The 24,899-nt window shown below is 39.3% G+C and overlaps 1 protein-coding gene across 4 annotated transcripts in view; it reads right to left on the reverse strand.

Annotated features, from left to right (window-relative positions):
- Positions 1-24,899, reverse strand: part of poc1b (POC1 centriolar protein B) — a 119,751-nt gene that overhangs the window by 67,736 nt on the left and 27,116 nt on the right. For all 4 annotated transcript variants that reach the window (XM_087997050.1, XM_043709916.2, XM_043709913.2 and 1 more), the window contains exons 6-9: positions 24,775-24,890; positions 13,387-13,520; positions 12,929-12,997; positions 3,264-3,416 (exon numbers count right to left, since the gene is read on the reverse strand). In XM_087997050.1, the coding sequence (XP_087853176.1) occupies positions 3,264-3,416; positions 12,929-12,997; positions 13,387-13,520; positions 24,775-24,890 (472 nt within the window). The remainder of the gene's footprint in view (positions 1-3,263; positions 3,417-12,928; positions 12,998-13,386; positions 13,521-24,774; positions 24,891-24,899) is intronic.

The following is a 24,899-nucleotide window of genomic DNA, read 5'->3' on the forward strand; positions in this document are numbered from 1 at the left end:
GTCCTCACCCTTAACAATTTCTCCTTCGAATCCTCCCACTTCCTCCAAACCAAAGGGGTAGCCATGGGCACACGTATGGGCCCCAGCTATGCCTGTCTCTTTGTTGGCTACATAGAACAGTCAATCTTCCGTAATTACACTGGCACCACTCCCCACTCTTCCTCCGCTACATTAATGACTGCATTGGTGTCATCTCGTGCTCCCGCGAGGAGATTGAGCAAATCATCAACTTCACCAACACATACCACCCTGACCTTAAATTTACCTGGACCATCTCTGACACCTCCCTCCCCTTCCTGGACCTCTCCATCTCCATTAATGACGACCGACTTGACACTGACATTTTTTACAAACCCACTGACTCCCACAGCTACCTGGATTACACCTCTTCCCACCCTACCTCTTGCAAAAATGCCATCCCGTATTCCCAATTCCTCCGCCTCTGCCATATCTGCTCCCAGGAAGACCAGTTCCACCACAGAACACAGAACACACCAAATGGCCTCCTTCTTTAGAAACCGCAATTTCACTTCCCACGTGGTTAAAGATGCCCTCCAACACATCTCGTCCACAGCCCACATCTCCACTCTCAGACCCCCACCCCTCCAACCGTAACAAGGACAGAATACCCCTGGTGCTCACCTTCCACCTACCAACCTTCGCATAAACCAAATCATCCGCCGACATTTCTGCCACCTCCAAAAAGACCCCACCACCAGGGAAATATTTCCCTCCCCACCCCTTTCCACCTTCCGCAAAGACCGTTCCCTCCGTGACTACCTGGTCAGGTCCACGCCCCCCCTACAACCCACCCTCCCATCCTGGCACCTTCCCCTGCCTCCAAGGCCCTAAAGGAGCCTTCCACATCCATCAAAGTTTTACCTGCACATCCACTAATATCATTTATTGTATCCATTGCTCCCGATGTGGTCTCCTCTACATTGGGGAGACTGGACGCCTCCTAGCAGAGCGCTTTTGGGAACATCTCCGGGACACCCGCACCAATCAACCACACCGCCCTGTGGCCCAACATTTCAACTCCCCCTCCCACGCTGCTAAGGACATGGAGGTCCTGGGCCTCCGTCACTGCCGCTCCCTCAACACCAGACGCCTGGAGGAAGAACGCCTCATCTTCCGCCTCGGAACACTTCAACCCCAGGGCATCAATGTGAACTTCAGCAGTTTCCTCATTTCCCCTTCCCCCACCTTACCCCAGTTCCAAACTTCCCGCTCAGCACTGCCCCCATGACTTGTCCTACCTGCCTATCTTCTTTTCCACCTATCCACTCCACCCTCCTCCCTGACCTATCACCTTCATTCCCTCCCCCACTCACCTATTGTACTCTATGCTACTTTCTCCCCACCCCCACTCTCCTCTAGCTTATCTCTCCACGCTTCAGGTTCTCTGCCTTTATTCCTGATGAAGGGCTTTTGCCTGAAACGTCGATTTTACTGCTCCTCGGATGCTGCCTGAACTGCTGTGCTCTTCCAGCACCACTAATCTAGAATCTGGTTTCCAGCATCTGCAGTCATTGTTTTTAACTATAAATTCTGTGTCTGTGTGATCTTCTTTTTCACTTCACCTGATGAAGGGGCCGCATTCCAAAAGCTTGTGATTTCAAATATATTTTGGCACAGTTAAACCAAGAAGAGGAAATATATTTTCTGCCAAGTGATTCATTGTCAGGGTTAACATCATGATTTAAACATCATAAGTCATAATAAATTTATTTTCAAATGCCATATAAAACAAAAAGAAACAGCTAAGAACTAACGGTCACAGTTTGAAAATAAGGGGTCACTCATTTAAGACAGAGATGAGGAAGCATTTTCTTGGTCTCTGGGATTGAGAATATTTGAAATTCTGTTCCTCAAATGACATTGGATGTAGAATCTTCAAATATTGAGGCAGAGGTGGATAGATTCTTGATTTCCAAGGGGATAAAAAACATTGGAGGTGATATGCAGGAATATAGAGTTGAGATTAAAATTAGATCAACCATGATTGTATTGAGTAGTGGAGTAGGAGTGAAAGGATAGGTGGCCTATTCTTGTTTTTGTGTATCCTAGGCTAACAATCTGCTTTTTTGATAACTGCCCTCTGTCATAAGGTCAGAAGTGGGGATGTTCATTGATGGTTGTACAATGCTCCGTACCATTTACAATTCCCCAGATACCGCAGCAATCCATGTCCACATGCAGCAAGATCTGGACAAAATATAGACTTATGCTGATAATTATTAAGTAACATTCATATCATACAAGATGGCAATGAAAATTTCCAAAAAGACAGAATCTCATCATTACCCCTTGACGTTCAGAGGCACTTAAGGCATGTTCACTTAATATTCCACTATCAGCATCCTAGGGATTACTACTGACCAGAAATGGAACTGGACCAGCCATATAAATACGGTGATTACTAGAACAGGTGGAATTTTATGACAAATAACTCATCTCCTGTTTCCCCTCAGCCGGTCAACCAGTCACAACACAAGTCAGGACTGTGATAGAATACTTGCCACTTTGCTGGATGAGCACAACTCCAAAAACATTCTAAAAAGCCTGACACCATCTATGACAAAGATGCCCTCTTGCTTGGCACAAATCCATCACCTCCAACATTCTTTCCCTTCACCACAGATGCACGTCAGCAATGTGCACCATTTACGAGATGCCCTACAGTAACTTACCAAGACTCCTTCAACAGGACATTCTAAACATGTAGGCTCTATCATCAAGGAGGACAAGGGCAGCTGATGCATGGGTACACCACCACCTGCAAGATCCCCTCCAAGCCACACACCAACCTGACTTGGATCTATACTACTATCCCTTCAGCATTACCGGTTGAAAACCCTGAAACTCATTTTCCCAAGTACACAGATTGCAGAGGTTCAAGGTGGCAGCTTTCTTCTGGGCAATTAGAGATGGACAATAAATATTAACCCAGCCAATGATGCTCACGTCCCATATATGAATAAAAGAATGTATGCATGAGAAACAATATTCATTCAACATTGTGTTTCAAATAACATCTGTAATTAATAAACCCTTTCACCAAATGAATTTAAGGTATCAATTAGTCAGTCAACTATTTTCTATTCATTTTACTCATACACATAATACAAAATTACTACTTTCAAGAATATATTAGATCATTCACATATTGTTTCAGTGATCCTCACTTTACATTAATGAACTTCATACAGTTTCATCTGTTTGAATTAGCTGCTAGGCAAATTGGTGTATAATACAATTACCTGAATCAACTGAGGTCCTGAAGTATGCAGATGAGGAATTCTTGGGTGAATATCAGTGATATGAGGAGCAGGGTCAGGATTTGTTCTTACACTAAGGCTTTTCAGAACCTTGTTATAAGGAATACTGTCAAAATTTGTCTTCCATACCAACACCTGCAAAACAAATTTGTTTTTGATTAAATGGTAGATCCAATATGTTTAGAATGTGCTGTTGAAGCAGTCTTGATAAGTTACTGCAGTGCATCTTATAAATAGTGCACATTGCCGCCATTGTGCATCTGTGGTGAAGGGAAAGAATGTTGGAGGTGGTGGATTGGTACTAAGCAAGAAGGCAGCTTTGTCATAGATGATGTCAGGCTTAAATGCAAGTTAACAAGTATCCAATTATAACATTAGTAAGCACATCTGAGAAGCCTAATAAAATTCTGTTCAATTGCAGAATGATAAATGAATAACTGTACTACCTCTGGTAATATTAGTTGAGTTTTAATTGATTGCAAAGCATCATGTATAGCTCTAAGTGGGCGGCACGGTGGCACAGTGGTTAGCACTGCTGCCTCACAGCACCAGAGACCCGGGTTCAATTCCCGCCTCAGGCGACTGACTGTGTGGAGTTTGCACATTCTCCCAGTGTCTGCGTGGGTTTCCTCCGGGTGCTCCGGTTTCCTCCCACAGTCACAAAGATGTGCAGGTCAGGTGAATTGGCCATGCTAAATTCTCCGTAGTGTTAGATAAGGGGTAAATGTAGGGGTATGGGTGGGTTGCGCTTCGGCGGGTCGGTGTGGACTTGTTGGGCCGAAGGGCCTGTTTCCACACTGTAAGTAATCTAATCTAATCTAAGCAGGCTTAAAACAAAGAAGGAATCAAGAAATATAATCCACGTGCTGGTAAAATTGAATGGCAATTTTGTAGTAAACTGATTGGATACAATTGTTAGTTAAAATCTTTAAGATTGTTTTTCTCAATCTTACCCAACTAATTTTCAAATACAAGACCCAGTAAGATTACATTACTCAACCTCATGCATTGATGCAGTTACTTAATTAGAATAATAACAGATCTATTAGAATGAAGATCCCATGTGAACATTTTTAATAAATGAGAATGTCGGATGGGAAAAGCCCCTTTGATCCATCTAGCTTATCTCATTTAGTTGTAATGTCTGATGGATTACAACATAATTGAAGAGACTGAGCTGAGACACAAAACTACCTCATGAAAAGCCCAGGCTAATTAGATAAAAGTAAATCTGGATAGTTTCTTTCCACCCGTGTAAATTGAATCCAGCCTAGCCGGAAAAAGACATGCTCTCTGGAAAGCACTTGGCAAAAACAAAACTGCCTAACATTAAACCTACATCTAGCCCCTAAGCGTCTCAACACAAATAAATTCTTCAGATGGATTTCACCGATTCCCTTCCTGACCAAATGCTTGAAAAAAAAATCACATTTCAGTCTGTTTTATTTTTCTCAATGAGAATATGTGCAGCTTCTTTGTCATCATGTTTTGCTCTAAGGTAGGATCTTTCTGTATTTGCTTGCATGTATTTTTACTGTATATATAGAATTCAAACCCCATGCTGGTGAAATCTTACATTTGCAGAAGTAAGTTTTAGAATTGATAAAGGCAGTAAATACACACGGTAGCAGGCAGTGAGTGACTGAAACCCTCCCTGTCTGACCTTCCTCCTATCTTTCTCTTAAAGGTAGTGAAGCCTTTTCTTAAAAAATATTTAAAGTTTAAAATAGTTCAGAAAATTGTGGAAAAAATTTTGAGTGGCATGGTGGTTCAGTGGTGAGCACTACTATCGCTCAGTGCCAGGGTCCTGGCTTCAATTCTACTTTTGATGAGCGCCTATGTGGAGTTTGCACATACTTCTGGTGTCTGCGTGGGTTTCCTCTGGGTACTCTGGCTTCTTCCCACTGTCCAAAGATGTGCATGTTAGGTGGATTGGCCATGGGAGATGCAGGGTTATAGGGATGGGGGGGGGGGGGGGGGGGGGGGGGGGGTGAGTCTGAGTGGGATGATTCACAGAGGGTTGGTGTGGACTTGATGGCCCAAATCCCACATTGTAGGGATTCTATGAAAATGACCCTTTTTGTGAAATGACCTTGTCATCTGGTTTAGGAATACTTCAGAATACTTTGTATGTCTTTAACGCTTTTTAAATGTAGTTACTGTAGTTAATATAGGACTCAAATTGCATAGGGCAAGCCCCCATAAACGGCAATGAAATAATTCACAATTGTGTTTTAATGATGGTTGAGAGATAGATGCTGGGTAGGAAAATGGAAGAAACTTCCTTTTCTTCAAATAGTGCCATGGGATCCTGCACTGTATGCCCGGACGTGGCAGACAATGGCACTATTTTACAGTTCATCCAAAAGACGATACCCATCTCGATGCAAAGCGTCTCTAAATTACAAGGGCCAACAGCAAGACCAGTACCCCAGTTCTTTCATCTTAAACTGCAATATTCATTTTGCGAACCTGTTTCAAGTCAGTACTTGTCCTAATTGAACTACTAAGTTCTTTCAATTGCCTTCATGCTTTAGCAGATCACTGTAGTTACTGTGTCATTTCAATAATGCTTTAGACATTCAATATTAATTACATTCATGACCGGTGGATCTAAATAGTAGTCAATATTCTACCTTCTTTGACAATTACTGCAACATGTATTAAGACATTTCAAAAGTGATAGCAAACAATTACAAGCATACTGACTTTATTTTGAGATAAATTTCATTATGATTTTTATGTGGTTGGCTTTTGCAGTGACATCTAGTTCTCAATTCTAAACTCTATTTATTTGTTCAATTACAAGAGTCATTACATTGTTTTGTACCACACTTGCTACAAAGCTTTGTCATCTATAGATATTCTTAGAATACAAAGACCCAATAGCAAATGTTCAAAATACCATGCACCTCAAAGTTATGCTCAGCGGGCTCCATTTGTCACAGCCAGAGCTGTGACCATTGAAAGCAGCTTCTTAGCGTTGCCTATCCAATAATGATTCAACTCTCATTTTAATCTTAGGACATATGAGGCTTTAGTTCAGCCAGAACTCCGTTAGGGCCTGATGAAATGTTTTCTAAAAGGTCAAAACATGAAATCAACATAAAGATCAAAGAATTCCATTAAATTTGCTAGTTCCCATTCACCTTTCGTAACCCCATGTTTGAATGGATTTATGGCTTTTGTTTTTGCTACATGTTTGAGTTATTTCCTTTATAAAAAGGGTAGCAGTAGATTCCCACCATAGATATTAAGATAATAGATCTACAAGAGTGTGCTTCTAACCTGATTTAGAGATTGGGAGGAAGTGGTGGAGGCTGGTACAATTGCAACATTTAAGAGGCATTTGGATGGGTATATGAATAGGAAGGGTTTGGAGGGATATGGGCAGGGTGCTGGCAGGTGGGACTAGATTGGGTTGGCATATCTGGTCGGCATGGACGGGTTGGACTGTTTCCATGGTGTACATCTCTATGTCTCTAGCTACCAGTTCCATTATTTGAAGTTCAACACAAAACAGGTCACTCTCATACAGAGATACGAAGACGAAAATGTATTTACTGTTGCAAAAGGATTTTAAATGATTTTAGTACAGCTGAAGTAGTACGGTACTGAAGTTAATTTCTCACTTGAGTTTTAGGTTTCATTTCAGACGTCATTTAATTATTGTGACACAGCCATGCTTTATATCGAAAATGACGAAATTTATTTATTGGATTTAAATCACTGATGGAGTTTACAAAGAAAACTGAATAATACCACATTAGTGGACTAAAACAGCAGCTTCTAAATGGCTGAACATTAACACAACTGTACCCCCAGTAAATTATAAAGCCATTGTAATGGAGCCACACCATATAGAAAAAAAAAACAAGGGCAATCACCTTTTAGAGTTATTGGTTCACTTCCAGCATCTTTCACAAAGTTTTTAGACAACCAGCTATTCAACTGGACATGGAAACAGACATTGGACCTATTTATTCTGAACAAGACACTCTGGCTGAGAAGGGAACTTAGTTATAGCTGTATTTTAATAATATCTAAGTCATGGACCTGGAATTCACTTCTCATGGCCATGTTGGGTAACTGCTCAGTTGTTGAGAGAGGACCATTCTATTTGATAATCCAACTAATTCCCTTTTGCGTTTTAAGGAACTGCTTTTCATTAAGATGCATAAGAGAAGGAAAGACGTAATCGAGGAAGGATCTTGAATAAGCACTGTTGCACCATTCATGAAAGGTTGAGCCTTGTCTATTGTTGACCACTTATCTGTTATGGGCTGTGTCCAAACCCAACTCAGCAGCTAACTTTAGAAGACCAAATAGAAACTTTCCAAAATTTTAAATTGTCTTACTATAGAATTCAGAAAGATCAGTGCGCCTAGTCTGAAACCATCCAAGGCATCAATCTACTCAATCCACATAAAACTAATTTCTTTTTGGACTTCTGAAAACTATTCAATCTAATCTGTCACTTGGTAGTTTATACTTGTCTGCATGTCTGAAAGGATGAGTGACAATTAGAAAACTCATTATTTTCAATTAGATTGGATGTTAAGTAAAATAAAGATTATTTTCCTTTCCTTCTAAAAGGAGTGTGGAAACTAATTTGTATGTATCTTTTACATTCACAGTGTGAAGCAGTTAAATATCAACTGAAAGGACAGGTTTTTTGTTTAAAAAAAAATTCCATGGTGGTCAAACAAAGAGGGGGGCATTCCAGTCCTCATCTGACTCTAACATGGTCAAGACAGAAAAGGAACCCGTTCCCAGCCCTTTCCAATTTTCTATTGCAGATGGATGACAACATTCAGCCCAACAGGTCCATGCTGGTTTTCATGGTCCACATGAAGCTTCTCCTATCCTTCATCATATGTCAACATAACCTTCTAATTCTTTCGTCAAGTGTTTATCCAGGTTCAATTTATATGCATCTTAACTAGTTACCTTAAGTACTTTTTTATGACGAGGAATTTGGTATTTTAGCCATCATCTGGGTAATTAAGTTTCTCCTGAATTCACTATCAAACTTATCAATGACTGTCTCATATTTATGGCCTCTAGGTCTGGTCTTGTTGCAATTGGAAATATGTGCCCGACATTGATGCAACCAAATATGCATACACTATATAACCCAATCTATTGCTTCCCAAGTATCCAGTTGAGATCAGTTTACACATGCAGTTTAATAGGAACAAATGCGTGATAGCTTTATGGCAAGGCTTTATCATGAAGATAGTATCTCTTGAAAAGTGACTGGCCAGCACCAAAGCACACAGGGTTAATAGCAGAATTTTTAAAACATTATATAACTTGATACCTTCCATTCAACTGAAAGAAAGAGGAGGAAAATCGGACTGGCTGTATAATGATTTGAAATGTCTTTTTTTTTAAAACTCTTGCAATGAGTAATTTTGTCAGCTTAAGCTAAAATTAATAACTTAGAATAGGGCTGCCTCAAGTAAATATCTAAAACTCAACCCTATATTTAATTGATTCAATTACTGCATTAATTTTATTCAAATTTGTTTTACTACTGATAAAATATTATCTAAAATTTCATTTCCTGTTTCTGGTTACATTGTTGATCGCTATAATTTGCTGAATACAATTACATGGATTTAAGTTGAAAATTTCAAGCTGAATTATTTACTGCGAAGAACAAAAATAATTGATTTACCTAATCCAAAAGTGCAAACCAAAAGTAAAATTTGCAGAATTTAAATTAGTCAGATCTTTATTAGATTTAAAAAAAAGGTAAAAGAACTGGCTTTTTGGTTATTTGAGAGTCAGTGATTAGCACTATATATATCTTGTATACATGTATTGAAGCAATAAAAATACTTGATGTGCTAATTAGCTCCTTAACTCTGCTCACTGTGTTCATAAGGAACAAAGATTTATTTAACAAAAAGATCCAAAGGTAAGCTGTGTCGTATTATTCGTGACTATCACCTCCCATCTCTTCTCGATGACTATGTCACTCCAGTTGCAGTACTGCATTCAATTTTGAGAACCGAGTTTTATAAGAAATATATTGGTCTTGGAACAGTTGCATCATGATGTTTCCAACAATTGGGAGTGTCAAATTATGAGAACTGGTTTCATGAGAAATTGCTTGTGTTTCCTCACACTGAGAAAGTTGAGGAGTGCTCCAACTGAGGAAAATAACTGTGGCATTTTTCCTGTAAACTAATTTTGAGTGAAAATTTACTAAATTGGAGCATTCAGACATTTAGTTAGAAAATTGAGGTATTTGCATTTGTATCAATAGGAGCTTAAAATTTGTTTGCTTAGCTTCTGTGATTAATTTGTCTTTAAAAAGAACCTCCTTAAGAAATTAACCACTTAATTTACAGTGCTAACATAAAAGTTGAAACTATGCCAACACATTGCTGGGACATATTCTGATTAACTATATAATGGTTAGGTCAATTGTCTAAAATTGTAGTTTTATCATACATTTTGTGCTAGTGCAATGCACACCAACTGAACAGATCTTGAACATATCATCAGTAATTAAGGGATTGCTTTGTAAGAGCAGTTAGGTCACAGGTCAACTTGAGTTTAAAGCAATTGGGGAACATAACTCGTTACGAGTTATATCAACAGTTTTTGACAGCTTAAAATATGTGGAGGTTAGATGAGAGGAGAATTAATCAGAAATGAATTGGAATAGTTGAGTCTAGTTGAAGGTTCCACCAAGAGATGAACTGAGCCAAGGGCAAAGGTGAGGCAGGAGGTTTAGTATCAAAAATCCAAATACCTCTGGTATAAAGAATTTCAAAGATCAATGACACTGCATGAATAAATTTCTCCTTACCTTAATCCATAAGCAGCAACCATTTATTCTGAGACAGTGACAAATAGTTCTAGATTCCCCTATAATGGGAAACATTCTTCAGCACCTAACCTAAAGTTATAATTTTATATGTTGCAATGAGATTACCTCATTCTTTTAAACTGCAAGGATGATAGACCCAGTTTACCCAAACTCTCCTCTTGGGAAAACCGCCTCGTTCCAGGAACCTTGCATCTTTGTTACAATCTCTTCAATTCTACTTTAGTTTTAGAGACCAAATTTGTACACAGTACTCCAGGTGCAATCCTACAAAGTATTTTAGAATTGCAGTAAAACTTCTGGATTTGTACATTGACATCCAAATTCTTCTGCATGCCAAAGATCTCCAATCTTTCACTATTCAAAAATATGATACTTTATTTTTTCATCCAGAGTATTCATCCTCAACACTTGCTCAAATTATTTTCATCTGGCATATTCTTTTCCACTCACTTAACTGTGCCTCTTTGCGTCCTCGTCACTGTTTACTTTTCACCGAACATTTGTTATGAAGTTGAAGGTGTGTACTGTACCTTTAAGAGAGAGTGAAATTTGTTCTGCACTGAGAGCTTACAAGCAAGCACCTGTGTACATGACTAGACAACAGTCTCAGAGTGTACTGGAAAATTGAAAATATGTAACATTTGGCTGTGAAATAGATACCAGAGTTGGTTGCAATTTTGACAACAATTTGAATTTAACCGGTTTAAAGTATGCCCCAGGATACTAAAACTCGATCGCTTTTGAATTTATTGTTTTGCCAAAATCGAACCAACGAGATGATCCGATGTTAGGAATGCAAAAATGCAGGCGTTTTGAAAATTGCAGACAGTGCAACTGCCAAGAAATTAGGAAATACTCTATCAAAGGTACCTTTTCACATGAAACACATTTGCAGTAAAAAGTAAGGCGACGACCCAGGGAGATCTTCAGCGGAAGACAAGACACCAAAGACAATAGCCGCTGCGTGGTTTTGAAATTAAGTTGATGTAATTTTAACTTTTTTAAAAATTGAAACAGTATTTTGTTATAAGGTTGGATGCAGGTAATAAAGAGTTAAGAGAAAGGGGGATTAAGAGTTGTAAATAGTTGTTGTTTAATGTTTACCTTTGGAGTTAAAGGATAAATTGATATTTTCTTTAAATAGTGGAATTTGGGGAATTCTTTGTCACTCATTTTAACAGATTAGGATGTGAGGCGGGCTTTTCTGGGTGTTTGTTTTAATTAACAGTAGGGTTCACTGCTGTGTCATAACACATTAATGTCAGCAAATTTAGACACAAAGTTTGATATATTATACTGTTACTACCAAGTCAATTACATATTTAAGGGTAAACAGGTGTTTGGCATTAATTGATCAGCTTCACTCACTAACGAAACATTCAAATTTTGTAGACGGCTGTGGAAACTCATTAATTGATTTCTGTGTTCAACTCAGTCAATTTCTAAATACTAATGAAATCAAGGGAAATGGAAGTATCATGGAAAAATGCTTTGATGTAGATGAAAGGTTGTAATTTAGAAATCGCTGAGTAGGCTCAAGGGCTGCATGATCCTACTCCTATTTGTTTGAGCACAACAAAAGGACAACTGGAACACAGTTCGAGAGTCAGGAGATCTGGAGGAATGTGTATGAGTGAATTATTGTCAAAGTTATTGCCATGGAAAAGCTCTGTACCTTAGTTCCTAATTCACCATCAGGCTTGGAGTCATGTAAACTTCATCCCTTCATCTAAATATTGATTACAGACTGCAAGTAACTAAGGCCCTAGTACTAATCCTTGGGGAAACTGTGCTGGCTCCAGTCAGCCAACATGAAAGTGAACTGTTCCTTTCTACTTAACTACTCCTGTCTGATAACCAATCCTTAATCCATTCTAAACTGTCACCCTCAATAACATATGCCTAATTTTAAGCAATAACCTATAGTGTTTTACCTTTATTGAAGACTTGCTTTGAAAATCCAAACACACCACATGCATTGGCTACTCCTTATCCAAATTGCTAATTATTACCTCAAAAAAGAGATTAACACAAGTTTATTTTCATAAATCTGTGTTATTTCTACCTAATCATATAATTTTGAATGCTGTCTTACCATGTTCTTAATAATTTATTCCAAGCATTTCCCTAATGATGTCAGGCTAATTCATCCTTTTCTCCTTTTCCTTGATCAGCATGGTTGCATTAGCATTTTCTCAATCCATGGGGACTACTCTAAAATCTATGGAATTCTGGAACACTAAAGCTAATGGATTTACAATCTGTACAGCTACACATATTAGAGATAAAGGGAGGATGCCATGTTTAACTGTTCCCTTTTGCCATCCAAACTAAATGAGCATTTTCATATTGCTGAGTGACAGTATCAAAAAGATACAAAACAATGTTTCAAAGCATTGAAACTAAACAAGCCTTTTTGCTTGGTAAAGCATATAAAAATAAATATACATAGCCCTATTGTATATAGTCTTTTAAACAAGAAAATATTTCACACTGTGCCTCTGCTCAGAGGTGAGAATCCAGCACAAAAACAATGTTTTCGTTCAAGGATAGATGAGAGTTAGGAGGGCATGGCTGCTGAGAATGGAGGGAACTACAAGTACATGGAGTATCAGCCAGGAACTGTCAGGCTCTCAGCCCATGATTTTCCACCAATTATATGGAAAATCCCAGTCTTGTGATTTTGGGAATAAAAACTATGAGAAAGGAAGTTATTACACTTGCCAAGCCTCCATTATTGTATGAACTTTTATTGCTTTAGCAGACAAAACTAATTATTATAAGAAAGAAAATGTCAAACCTGTGAATCACTTCCACCAGAAGCAAAATACTCTCCATGCCTAGAAAATGTTACAGCAAGTACAGGGCCCTAAAACAAAAATTACTTGTTTAGTCTATTGAAGAGCAGTTTATAATTAAGTTTTCATTTCATTCAGACTTGTCATGTTAATGCACATTTCTATAATACCTTTCTAAGAAAGAACTATAAATGAAACTGCTTTACAGCTATTAGAGTATAAATAAACATATAAGTGACTTCGCATTTTGAGAGGTTTTCTGCCATTTCACAAGATCCCTTTGGAAGGGAGCAAATTTGTACAAGTTTCCCAGCTGAGTTTATTTACTGATTTAACACTAATGGTTTATTCTGATTTAAAAGTAAATCAGAATCACTTGACAGAGCAATTGGAGAACTATAAAGACTATAAAGAACTAAATACATAATAGTTTCACTTTATAATGTGTCACTATTTTCACCTGGTGTCCATGAAGAGTGTAAAGCAATCTTCCTTCCAACAAATCCATTATCTTGAGAGTACAATCACTCGATGCAGTGATAAGATAGTTACCAGAAGGATGAAAAGACAAGCAGTTCACTGAAGCACTGTGGACTGTTTAGAAGGCAGGATGGTCAGACAGACTTAATGAGTTATACAAAATCAATTATTTATGAGCTTCCTAAAAAAAGGAACAATTAGAATTCCTAGACTTAACTTGCTGCACTGTGATGAGACTGTTTTTCAGGTGGCCACATTAAATACACACATATGATCAGATTTTTTACTGGGTACACAATTACTGAACATTTTAAAAAAATCTTCATGGAATGTGGCAGTCATTGTCAAGGCCAGTATTTGCCCATCGCTAATTGCTTTTGAACTGAGGGACTTACTTGGCCTTTTCACCAGAGCAGTTAAGAGCCAACAATATTGCTGATAGTAATCGAGAAACATGTAAGCCAAACCAGGTAAGGATGGCAGATTTCCTCCTCTGAAGCACATTAGTGAACCAATTGGGATTTTATGGGAATCGATGGTAGTTGTTACGGTGACCATTACCGAAACTGGCATTATATTTCAGATTTATGATATGAATTTAAATTTCATTAACTGTTGTGCTGGGATTTAAATTCATATTCCCAGAGCATTAATCTGGGCCTCTGTTGTTAATCAAATTATATTACCTCAATACCACCACCTCCCTGGACACAATAAGGCTCTTATGTCACCATGCTGTAAATAGCAATGCGTTAAAATTAAATGATCATTATAGATTTAATCATGCTATCCCAATAATTACAATTCCATGCAAGTGTAGTTATTGTGATTTTTAAAATGAAAGCTAATGATTTATTAATTACTTGCTACAAGACTATAAACCAATACAAGAGGACTCATTTATTGCTTTTGCTTAGATCATTACTTAGAGTTAGAGAGTCATAGAGATGTACAGCTTGGAAACAGACCCTTCGGTCCAACCTGTCCATGCCGACTAGATATCCCAACCCAATCTAGTCCCACCTGTCAGCACCCAGCCCATATCCCTCCAAACCCTTCCTATTCATATACCCATCCAGATGCCTCTTAAATGTTGCAATTGTACCAGCCTCTACCACATCCTCTGGCAGCTCATTTCATACACGTACCACCCTCTGCGTGAAAACGTTGCTCCTTAGGTCTCTTTTATATCTTTCCCCTCTCACCCTAAACCTATGCCCTCTAGTTCTGGACTCCCCGATCCCAGGGAAAAGACTTTGTCTATTTATCCTATCCATGCCCCTCATAATTTTGTAAACCTCTCTAAGGTCACCCCTCAGCCTCCAACGCTCCGGGGAAAACAGCTCCAGCCTGTTCAGCCTCTCCCTGTAGCTCAAATCCTCCAGCCCTGGCAACATCCTTGTAAATCTTTTCTGAACCCTTTCAAGTTTCACAACATTTTTCCGATAGGAAGAAGACCAGAATTGCACGCATTATTCCAACAGTGACCTAACCAATGTCCTGTACAGCCGCAATATAACCTCCCAACTCCTGTACTCAATACTCTGACCAATAAAGAAAAGCATACCAAATGCCTTCTTCACTATTCTATCTACCTACGACTCCGCTTTCAAGGAGCTATGAACCTGCACTCCAAAGGTCTCTTTGTTCAGCAACACTCCCGAGGATCTTACCATTAAGTGTATAAGTCGTGCTAAGATTTGCTTTCCCAAAATGCAGTACCTCGCATTTATCTGAATTAAACTCCATGTGCCACTTCTCAGCCCATTGGCCCATCTGGTCAAGATCCTGTTGTAATCTGAGGTAACCCTCTTCGCTGTCCACTACACCTCCAATTTTGGTGTCATCTGCAAACTTACTAACTATACCTCTTATGCTCACATCCAAATCAATTTATGTAAATGACAAAAAGTAGAGGACCCAGCACCGATCCTTGTGGCACTCCACTAGTCACAGGCCTCAAGTCTGAAAAACAACCCTCCACCATCACCCTCTGTCTTGTACCTTTGAGCAAGTTCTGTATCCAAATGGCTAGTTCTCCCTGTATTCCATGAGATCAAAAGCAGATTTTTATTCCTTTAGAATCCAAAGGAATTTCCTACACTTTATCATTTCCTCAATATACTAAATTGAGTTTGGGCCATTGCTCAATATTTAGCAAGCAGCCAATTTTTTTAAATGTATTATTCACACAATGCTGTTTTAAATATAGCCCACAATTATGCAGTACAGGTATTCCCCGCTTTTCAAATGTTCGCTTTACGCAATTTCGCTTTTACGAAAGACCTACATTAGTACTTGTTTTGTGAATCCGAAGAGGATTTTTGCTTTTACGAAACACAGCGATACTTTTTCACATATAAATCATGCACCTTTGCTTTAGGCCATTTTTGGCTTATGAAAGGTTTCGTGGGACTACCTGTATATACTTTTACTAGTTACACAGAATTTTGAGAGCCATCCCAATGATTTTTTTTTTTACACAACCTTGCAGTTATTCTCCAGAGGTATGAATTGTAGTAGCTCACAGGTCCCCCTTACTCTCCCTCATTCCTTCCTTTTGACTTTCTCATTCCCTGCCTCACTATTCAGGTATCCTTCCTTCTCCAATCATCTCTTACACAATTCCCTCATTTTATACTCTGAACACACACCCACATATAATGTAGCTGTTAAGGAAAATGGAGCTCTTGGCCCTTAAGAATGGCTATAGACAGTGGACATATTGGTTATAATCTTGCAAATTTCTTTGGATTCTGGAATGGTCCCAACAGTCTCAAAGGATGCAAAGTAAAACACTGTTCAAGAAAAGAGATATATGAAGTAGGAAACGATGGACCAGATTATCTAAAAATCATTGGAAAGATGCCAGAATTCATTATTAAGTAGTAGCAGGTAATTTAGAAAATCATAATACAATCGGGCAGATCAACATAGTTTTGTGAATTGGCAATAAAGTGACAAAAATACTACAGCTCTTTGAGTAACAAATAGTGGATAAAGGGGAACTATAAGTTCATTGTATTTGGATTTGCAAAACACATTTAATGAAGTGCCACATTAAAGACTGCTGCACTAAGAATCTTAGGAATTGTAAGCAAAGTCAACATAGTCCTAGAGGACCATAGGGCTGCTCTCTCATGATACACAACTGGGCGGTGGTTTAACAATTATAAGACCATAAGACATAGGAGCGGAAGTAAGGCCATTCGGCCCATCGAGTCCACTCCGCCATTCAATCATGGCTGATGGGCATTTCAACTCCACTTACCCGCATTCTCCCCGTAGCCCTTAATTCCTTGTGACATCAAAAATTTATCAATTTCTGCCTTGAAGACATTTAGCGTCCCAGCCTCCACTGCACTCTGTGGCAATGAATTCCACAGGCCCACCACTCTCTGGCTGAAGAAATGTCTCCGCATTTCAGTTCTGAATTTACCCCCTCTAATTCTAAGGCTGTGTCCACGGGTCCTAGCCTCTTCGCCTAACGGAAGCAATTTCCTAGCGTCCACCCTCTCCAAGCCATGTATTATCTTGTAAGTTTCTATTAGATCTCCCCTTAATCTTCTAAACTCCAATGAATACAATCCCAGGATCCTCAGCCGTTCCTCATATGTTAGACCTAGCATTCCAGGGGTAGAGGGCTAGTTAACAGAGACAAAGACTCAGAATAAATAGGACCTTTTCAGATTGAGAAACTAAGTGGAATGCTACAGGATCTTAAATATTTATGATATATACTAATGTCTTGGATGATTGACAGCATTCTAACCAAACCGGATGATAAAACAGAAACATAAGAAAGCAAGTTGTGAGAAAGATATAAAGAGCATCTAAAGAGATACACAAAAGTGATGAGATTGGGGAAAAATATGGTAGAGAGAGTAAACTATGGCAAAATGTGAAGTTGTCTACTTTGACAGTACCAGTACCACTGGAGTAGTATTACGACTCATTGGGGGAGCATGCTGGAAATCAAACACCGGCATTCCCAGAGTTGTCACAAAAGTTAAAGGTTTTATGAAGTATGCAAAGTTCCCAATTTACCTGATTTTCAGACCCTGGATTAACAGAAAGCAGAGACAAAGTTTCTGTATGTAACAAAAATTATAATTTCATACAGGTAATTACACTGTAGCCACGTGAACAGTTTAAACCGTTGGCATGTAATTTAAATTTTAAAAATCTAATATCGTTATAAGCATCCCCTTACACTCTCACAAGCAGACAGGATAAAAACAAACAGATATGGCCGTGGGGGAAAAAAGTGGTAAGACAGTTCAGCAGTCTTTGCTCCTGGTTCAGTGTTTGAGATGATCATCATGATTCTTTTGCTGGCCAGTTCTTTGCTTTGGTTGTCTTTCTCTGGTTGCTTCTACTGGCTGGTAAGAGATGCAAGATAACTGGTAGATATTTTTAATCAAATTGGTTAATGACATTGCTGGAGCAAATGGACTTGAATCTGGGCTTTCTGGCTCAGAGTACTGACACTATCACTGTGTCACAAGACCCTGAACAAGGTAGTCTGTACACCTCTGCAAACACGAGGAGAATGTCTGTGTGGAGTTTGCACAGTCACCTGAGAGTGGAATCGAACCTGGGTCCCTGGCGCTGTGAGGCTGCAGTGCTAAACACTGAGCCACCGTGCCGCCCTATCCAAGCATCCGAACAATCTCGCAGTTCCAAATTGCTTCCAAAACTCTAAACTACTTTTTAAAAACAGCTTTTTCTCATTTCAGTCCATAGATTTTAAAACACAAAATAAAATTAAAAAAAAACATGTTTCTTATACTATTAATCCAGAGGTTCAGATGCTGGAGACAATGATTCAAATTCCATCACGACAACTGGTTGAATTTAAATTCAATGAATAAATTTGGAATATAAAGCTAGTCTCAGTAACAATACCCACAATTGCTATAGAACTCATCTGGTTCACTAATGTTCTTTAAAGAAGGATATCTGCCATTCTTTCATGTGACTGCAGATCAACAACAATGGGACTATTATTTACTGCCTTCTGAAATGGCCTAGAATGCCTCAGTTCGAGGGCGATTAGGCAGCAACACCCATAACATTTGAAACAATTTTAAAAATCTATTAAGAACTTGGATCTCCTTTTACAGAAATCAATTTAAAAATTAGTATGCAGATACAGCAAGTATTTAGAGATGCTAGTTGAATGCTGGCCTTTAGTGCAAAGGGATATAGCATAAAAAATAGCGAAGTTTTATTACACCTGGACTACATATTGGTGAGGCTGCACTTAGAGGCAGTATAAAGTTAAGGTTTCCGACAGACCATTCAGCCTGACGTCAGTGGTGGGAAAGTTGCTGAAGAAGTTTGAGGGATAAAATCTATTTATATTTGGAAAATAATGGGTTTATCAGTGATAGGCAACATGGTTTTGTGCAGGGGAGATTGCGCCTTCACCAACTTAGAACTCTGAGGAAGTGACCAAGTTGATAGATGAAGGAAGGGTTGTAGATGTAAGGCACTTGATAAGGTTCTCCATGGTAAACTAATGGAGAAAGTGAAGTCACATAGTGTGCAGGGTGTTCTAGTTAGGTGGATAAAGAACTGGTTGAGCTACAGGAGACAGAGAGTAGTAGTTGAAATGGAGAAAGGTGACCGATGGTGTTTCACAGGGATCAATGCTGGGGCCACTATTGTTTGTGATATACATAAATGATCTGGAGGAGGACATTTTTGATCTAATCAGTAAGTTTGCAGATGACATGAAGATTGGTGGAGTAGCAGAAAGCATAAGGGACTGTCAAAGAGTTCAGGAGATTATCGATAGACTGGAGAGTTGGGTAGAGAAGTGGCAGATGGAGTTCAATCCAGGCAAATGTGAGGCGATACATTTTGGGAAGTCTAATTCTAGAGTGAACTATACTCTAAAAGGAAGAGCCTTGGGAAAAGTTGATGAGCAGACAGATCTGGGAGTTCAGGTCCATTGTACCCTGAATGTGGCTACACAGGTGGATAGAGTGGTCAAGAAGACATATGGTGTGCTTGCCTTTAGCGGATGGTGTAGTGAGTATACAAGAGCTGGCAGGTCATGTTAAAATTGTACAAGACTTTGGTTCAGCCGCATTTAGAATAGATTAGAGATTAGATTCCCCAAAGTGTGGAAACAAGCCCATCGGCCCAACCAGTCCACACCAACCCTCTGAAGAGTAACCCACCTAGACTCATTTCCCTCTGACTAAATGCACATAACACTATGGGCAATTTAGCATGGCCAATTCACCTAACCTGCACATCTTTGGACTGTGGGAGGAAACTGGAGCACCCGGAGGAAACCGACGAAGACACAGGGAGTATGTGCAAACTCCACACAGTCGCCCGAGGCTAGAATCAAACCTGGGACCCTGGTGCTGAGGCAGCATTGCTAACCACTGAGCCACCGTGCTGCCCTGTGTACAGTTCTGGTCAATACATTACTAAAAAGATGCGGACGCTTTAAAAAGGGTGCAGAGAAGGTATACGAGGATGTTACCTGGTATGGAAGGTGCTAGGTAAGTAGAGAGAGGTTGAGTAGGTTCAGATTGTTTTAATTAGAAAAAAGGAGATTGAGGAGAGATCTGATTGAGATCTACAAAATCACGAAGGGTATACACAAAGTGGATAAAGATGAGCTTTTTCCCAGGGTGAGGGATTCAATAATATGAGGTCACGCATTCAAGGTGAGAGGTGGAAAGTTTAAGGGGGATACATGCAGAAAGTACTTTACAAACAGAGGGTGGTAGGTGCCTGAAACGCGTTGCCAGCAGAGGTAGTAAAGGCTGGCACGGTAGATTCTTTTAAGGTGCAACTGGACAGATGCACGATTGGGTGGGGAACAGAGGGATACAGATGCTTAGGAATTGGGCGACAGGTTTAGACAGTGGATTTGGATCGGCTCAGGCTGGGAGTGCTGAAGGGCCTGTTCCTGTGCTGTAAATTTTCTTTGCTCTTTGTTTCCTTACTTAAGAAGGAATATATATATGAAACAGTTCAGAGAAGGCTCATTAGGCTGCTATCTGGGATAAGAAGGTTGCTTTAGGATTTTCAAAAGGCTTCCAATAAGATAAGACATGTAAGATTATTTAAGATACTAGCGTTGCATTCAGAGCACGAGAAGCATGGATAGAGCTAAAGAACAAAAAGTTTGGACCATTTCAGGCTGGTCATCTGTAATTAATAGAGTGACAGTAAATATTGCTGGAATCACAATTATTTACAGTATATATTAATGAACTGGACGATGGAAATGAATGTACTATCATGAAATTTGAAGATGACAAAAATAGGTAGGAAGTAAATAGCTAGGATAACAGAGTCTGTAAGGGGATAAGGAGTGGTGAATGGGTTAATATTTGGCAAATCATAGAATCCCTATCTTGTGGAAACAAGCCATTTAGCCCCATCTAGTCCACACAGACCCTTAGAAGCAACCCACCCAGACCCATCCCACCCAACCTATTTCATTGCATTCCACTTCACCTGCCACCCTATCCCCCGATCCTGCACTTCCCATAGCTAATCCACCTAGCCTGCACATCCCTGGACACTGTGGGCAATTAGGCATGGTCAATCCACCTCACCTGCACATCCCTGGACTGTGGGAGGAAATCGGAGCACCTGGAGGAAACTCATGCAGACAAGGAGAATGTCTGTATGGAGTTTCCACAGTCACCTGAGGCTGGAATAATATGGAAAACATGAACTTACTCACTTTAGCAGGAACAATATATTAAAAAAAAGAGCTGAATATTAGTTAAATGGGAAAAGACTGCAAAAAGCTGTAACCGATGGATTACGAATCAAAAAATACTATCATACAAGTTCAGCTAGTAATGCAGAAGGCAACAGAATGTTGGCCTTTATTTCAATGGAAGCAAAATATAAAAATAGGGACTTTTTGCTAAAACTTTACAACGTGCTAGTCAGACCTTACCTGGAACACTGCAAGTAATTTTAGTCCTCCTGTCTAAGGAAAGAAATACTGGCATTGGAAGCAGTCTAGAGAGGGCTCACTAGATTAATTCTGGGCATAGAGGGCTTTTTTAATGGGAAGTTGGGTAGGTTGGGCTTATACTCCCTGGAGTTTAGAATAATGAGAGGAGACCTTAATGAAACATATCAAGATTCTTACAGGGTTTACAAGGTAAATGCAGACAGGGGAGAATCTCAGAGTAAGAAGCCACCCAGTTAGATGTGGTGGAATTTATTCTATCAGAGGGCAGTGAATCAGAGGGCTTTTTTGTTTTATTGTAGAGGGCTGTCATAACTGGGTTGTTAAGTACATTAATGGTTGAGATAAACAAGATTTTTCATCAACAAGGCAATGAAGGGGCTTGGGGAAAAAGCAAGAATGTAGAGTTGAGGATTCAGACCAGCCAATGTTATCATTGAATGACAAATGTGACTCAATGGGCTTACTTCTGCTCCTGGGTGTTTTGAGAAGAAGTTGACCAGAATTGGCCTAGATTAGTCGCAATTTAGAAGATCAAGAGGGGACCTTACTGAAACACAAGATCCAAGTGAACTTGACAGGGAAGATGTTGAGAAAATGTTTCCTCTCATAGGAGAATCTAAAACTAGGGGAAAAGTAAAAATCAAAAAGGTTTCAAAATAAGAGATTCCAATTTAAGATAGACTGGGAGCAATCTCTTCTTTCAAGAGGATTGTTAGTTTCTGGAATTCTTTTCCCCAGGGAGCAATGGCAGGTTAGATTAATGAGTACAGGCAAGGCAGAGATAGATTTATGATAGACAAGACAGTCCAGGGCTATGAGGTCAGAAAAGTGGAGTTAAAGCTTCAATTACATCAGTCATGATCTTGTAGAATGGTAAAGTTGCTCAATTTACCAATGTCACATGTCTGCCCCTATATCTTAACAGCTCTTTGGCCCAAGAGAAGCACTTTAATTATAAAAAATGTTATCTTACTTTTGTCTTGATGAAGATATGTTTTGTGGTAATAGTGATACTGACACACACACCTTCTCTACATGAGAGTTAATAATACTTGACAAACTTCATTAGCTATCCTGTTTAAGTCAGGTTGATTTTTTTAATCACATAGACAATTTGAGCTTTGCATCACACTTTGAAATCAATAGATGTAGAAGTGGTCAAAAGTCACAAATGTCAACCTCGAAGAGGTTTTGGGGGTTGGGGAGCTTTGGTTCACCTCTGCCATTTTAAAGCTCACTTTATTTTCTTTTTAAAATATGTAAATTATTTGACTATTAAAAAAAAACCTGGAATTAAGAATCAACTGATGACCATGAAACTACGGTTGATTGTCAAGGAAAACTCATTTGGCTTACTAACGTTCTTTAGTGAAGGAAATCTGCCATCCTCACCTGGTCTGGCCCTCACATGACTCCAGATCCACAGCAATGTGGTCGACTCTTAATTGCTCTCTGAAATGGCCGAACAAGCCTCTCAGTTCAATGGCAGCTAGGGACAGGCAGTGAATGCTGGTCAGCCAGCAATGCCCACGAATGAATAAAAAAAAATTCAACTTTTCAATCTAGCTTTAGAACTTGCTGTAAAATCTTGTATACATCTTGCAAAATAGGAAATCATTGATTAAATTATGGAAATTGAATGCAAAGGTCAGTAAGAGAGGGAATGACATGCAAATTTAGAATAGAGGAGGAGTAAATTAATGAAAAAGGCCACAAACTAAATATTAGAAAGAAAGTAAGTCAAGCTTCATACAAAGGCAAACAGGATAAACATTTGATCTCAAACATGACCATTTTCCTTAATGCATCATATTCTGTAACTAAAATAGCTTAACATGTAGACCTCAAAAACATTTGCGACTCAAAAACTATGCGATACAAGAAAATCTATCTAGATTACATGAGGAACAACAGTGCTGAGAATAAGGGTAAAGTCAGCATGGTCTCATCAAGGGAAGATCATGCCTGACAAATCTGCTAGAATTCTTTGAAGTAGTAATGAACTGGTTAGACCAAGGAGAGCCAATGGATGTTATCTACCTGGACTTCAAGAAGCCTTTTGACAAGGCGCCATACAGGAGGCTATGAGTAAGATAAGGGCCTATGGTGTGACAGACAAGGTGCTAGCATGGATAGAAGCTTGGCCATCTGGCAAAAAGCAGAGAATGGGGATAAAAGTGTCCTTCTCAAGATGGCAGTCAGTAATAAGTGGGGTTCCACAAGGCTCAGTGTTGGGATCACAGCTTTTCACTTTATACATTAATGATCTACCTGAAGGAACTGAGGGTATTCTGGCTAAGTCCACAGAAGCTACAAAGATAGGTAGAGGGACAGGTAGCATTGAGGTGGCGGGGAGGCTGCAGAAGGATTACGATAGGTTATGAGAGTGGGCAAAGAAGTGACAGATGGAATACAACGTGGTCATGCACTTTGGTAGGAAGAATAGAGGCACAGACTATTTTCTAAATGGGGAGAAAATTCAGAAGCCTGAAATGCAGAAAGATTTGGGAGTTCTAGTCCAGAATTTTCTCAAAGTAAACTTGTAGGTTGACTTTGGAAGGCAAATGCAATGATGGCATTTATTTTGAATGGCCTTGAATATAAAAGCAGGGATGTACTTCTGAGGCTCTATAAAGCTCTGACATGTTTGGATTTTGTGCGCAATTTTGGGGATCATTATCTCAGGAAGGATGTACTGACCCTGGAGCATGTTCAGGAGGTTCACAAGAATGGTTCCAGGAATGAAAACCTTAACATAGGAGGAACGTTTGAAGACTCTGGGTCTATACTTAATGGAGTTGAGAAGGTTGAGGGGGGGATCTAATTGAAACATACAGAGTACTGAATAGCCCAGACAGAGTAGATGTTGGGCAGATGTTTCCATTGGTAGGAGAGACAAGGGCACAGCCTTGGAGTAAAGACCTTTTAGAACGAAGATAAGGAGAAACTTCTTCAGCCAGAATTCATTGCCACAGAAGGCTATGGAGGCCAGGTCATTGAGGATATTTAAGACTGAGATAGATAGACTCCTGAGTATCAAGGGGATCAGGATTATGGGGAGAAAGTGACAGAATGGGGTTGAGAAAATTATCAGCCATGATTGAATGACAGTGCAGGCTCAATGGGCCAAAATGCCTAATTTCTGTTCCTATGGCTTATGGTCTAAGCAATAGGAATATAAAATATGGTCTATTGTGTTAAGCACAGATCCATTAACATTTATCATTCGTAACATTGATAATTTTTTTTGGTCCCTAGACATTTATAAAATTTGTTCAAAAATGCTACAAACATGCAAGATTGAAGTTTGTTGAGATGGTGAACTATCTTCTCACAAACATAAATAATTTACCAGTTGTTTAATATAAACATGTCAGTATTAACTCAGTTCTCATTAGTTACCTTGGTAATGTTGTAGCAGTTTGTTTATACGAATATCCCAAAGCTTCACAGTATTGTCAGTTCCTGCTGAGGCAATACAGGTACCACTGGGATTAAAATCCACAAAGTTGGCAAATCTGGATTAT

Source organism: Chiloscyllium plagiosum, unplaced genomic scaffold, assembly GCF_037043375.1.
Source record: "Chiloscyllium plagiosum isolate Xiang-an unplaced genomic scaffold, Cpla_swu_hap1 HiC_scaffold_19, whole genome shotgun sequence".
NCBI lineage: Eukaryota > Metazoa > Chordata > Chondrichthyes > Orectolobiformes > Hemiscylliidae > Chiloscyllium > Chiloscyllium plagiosum.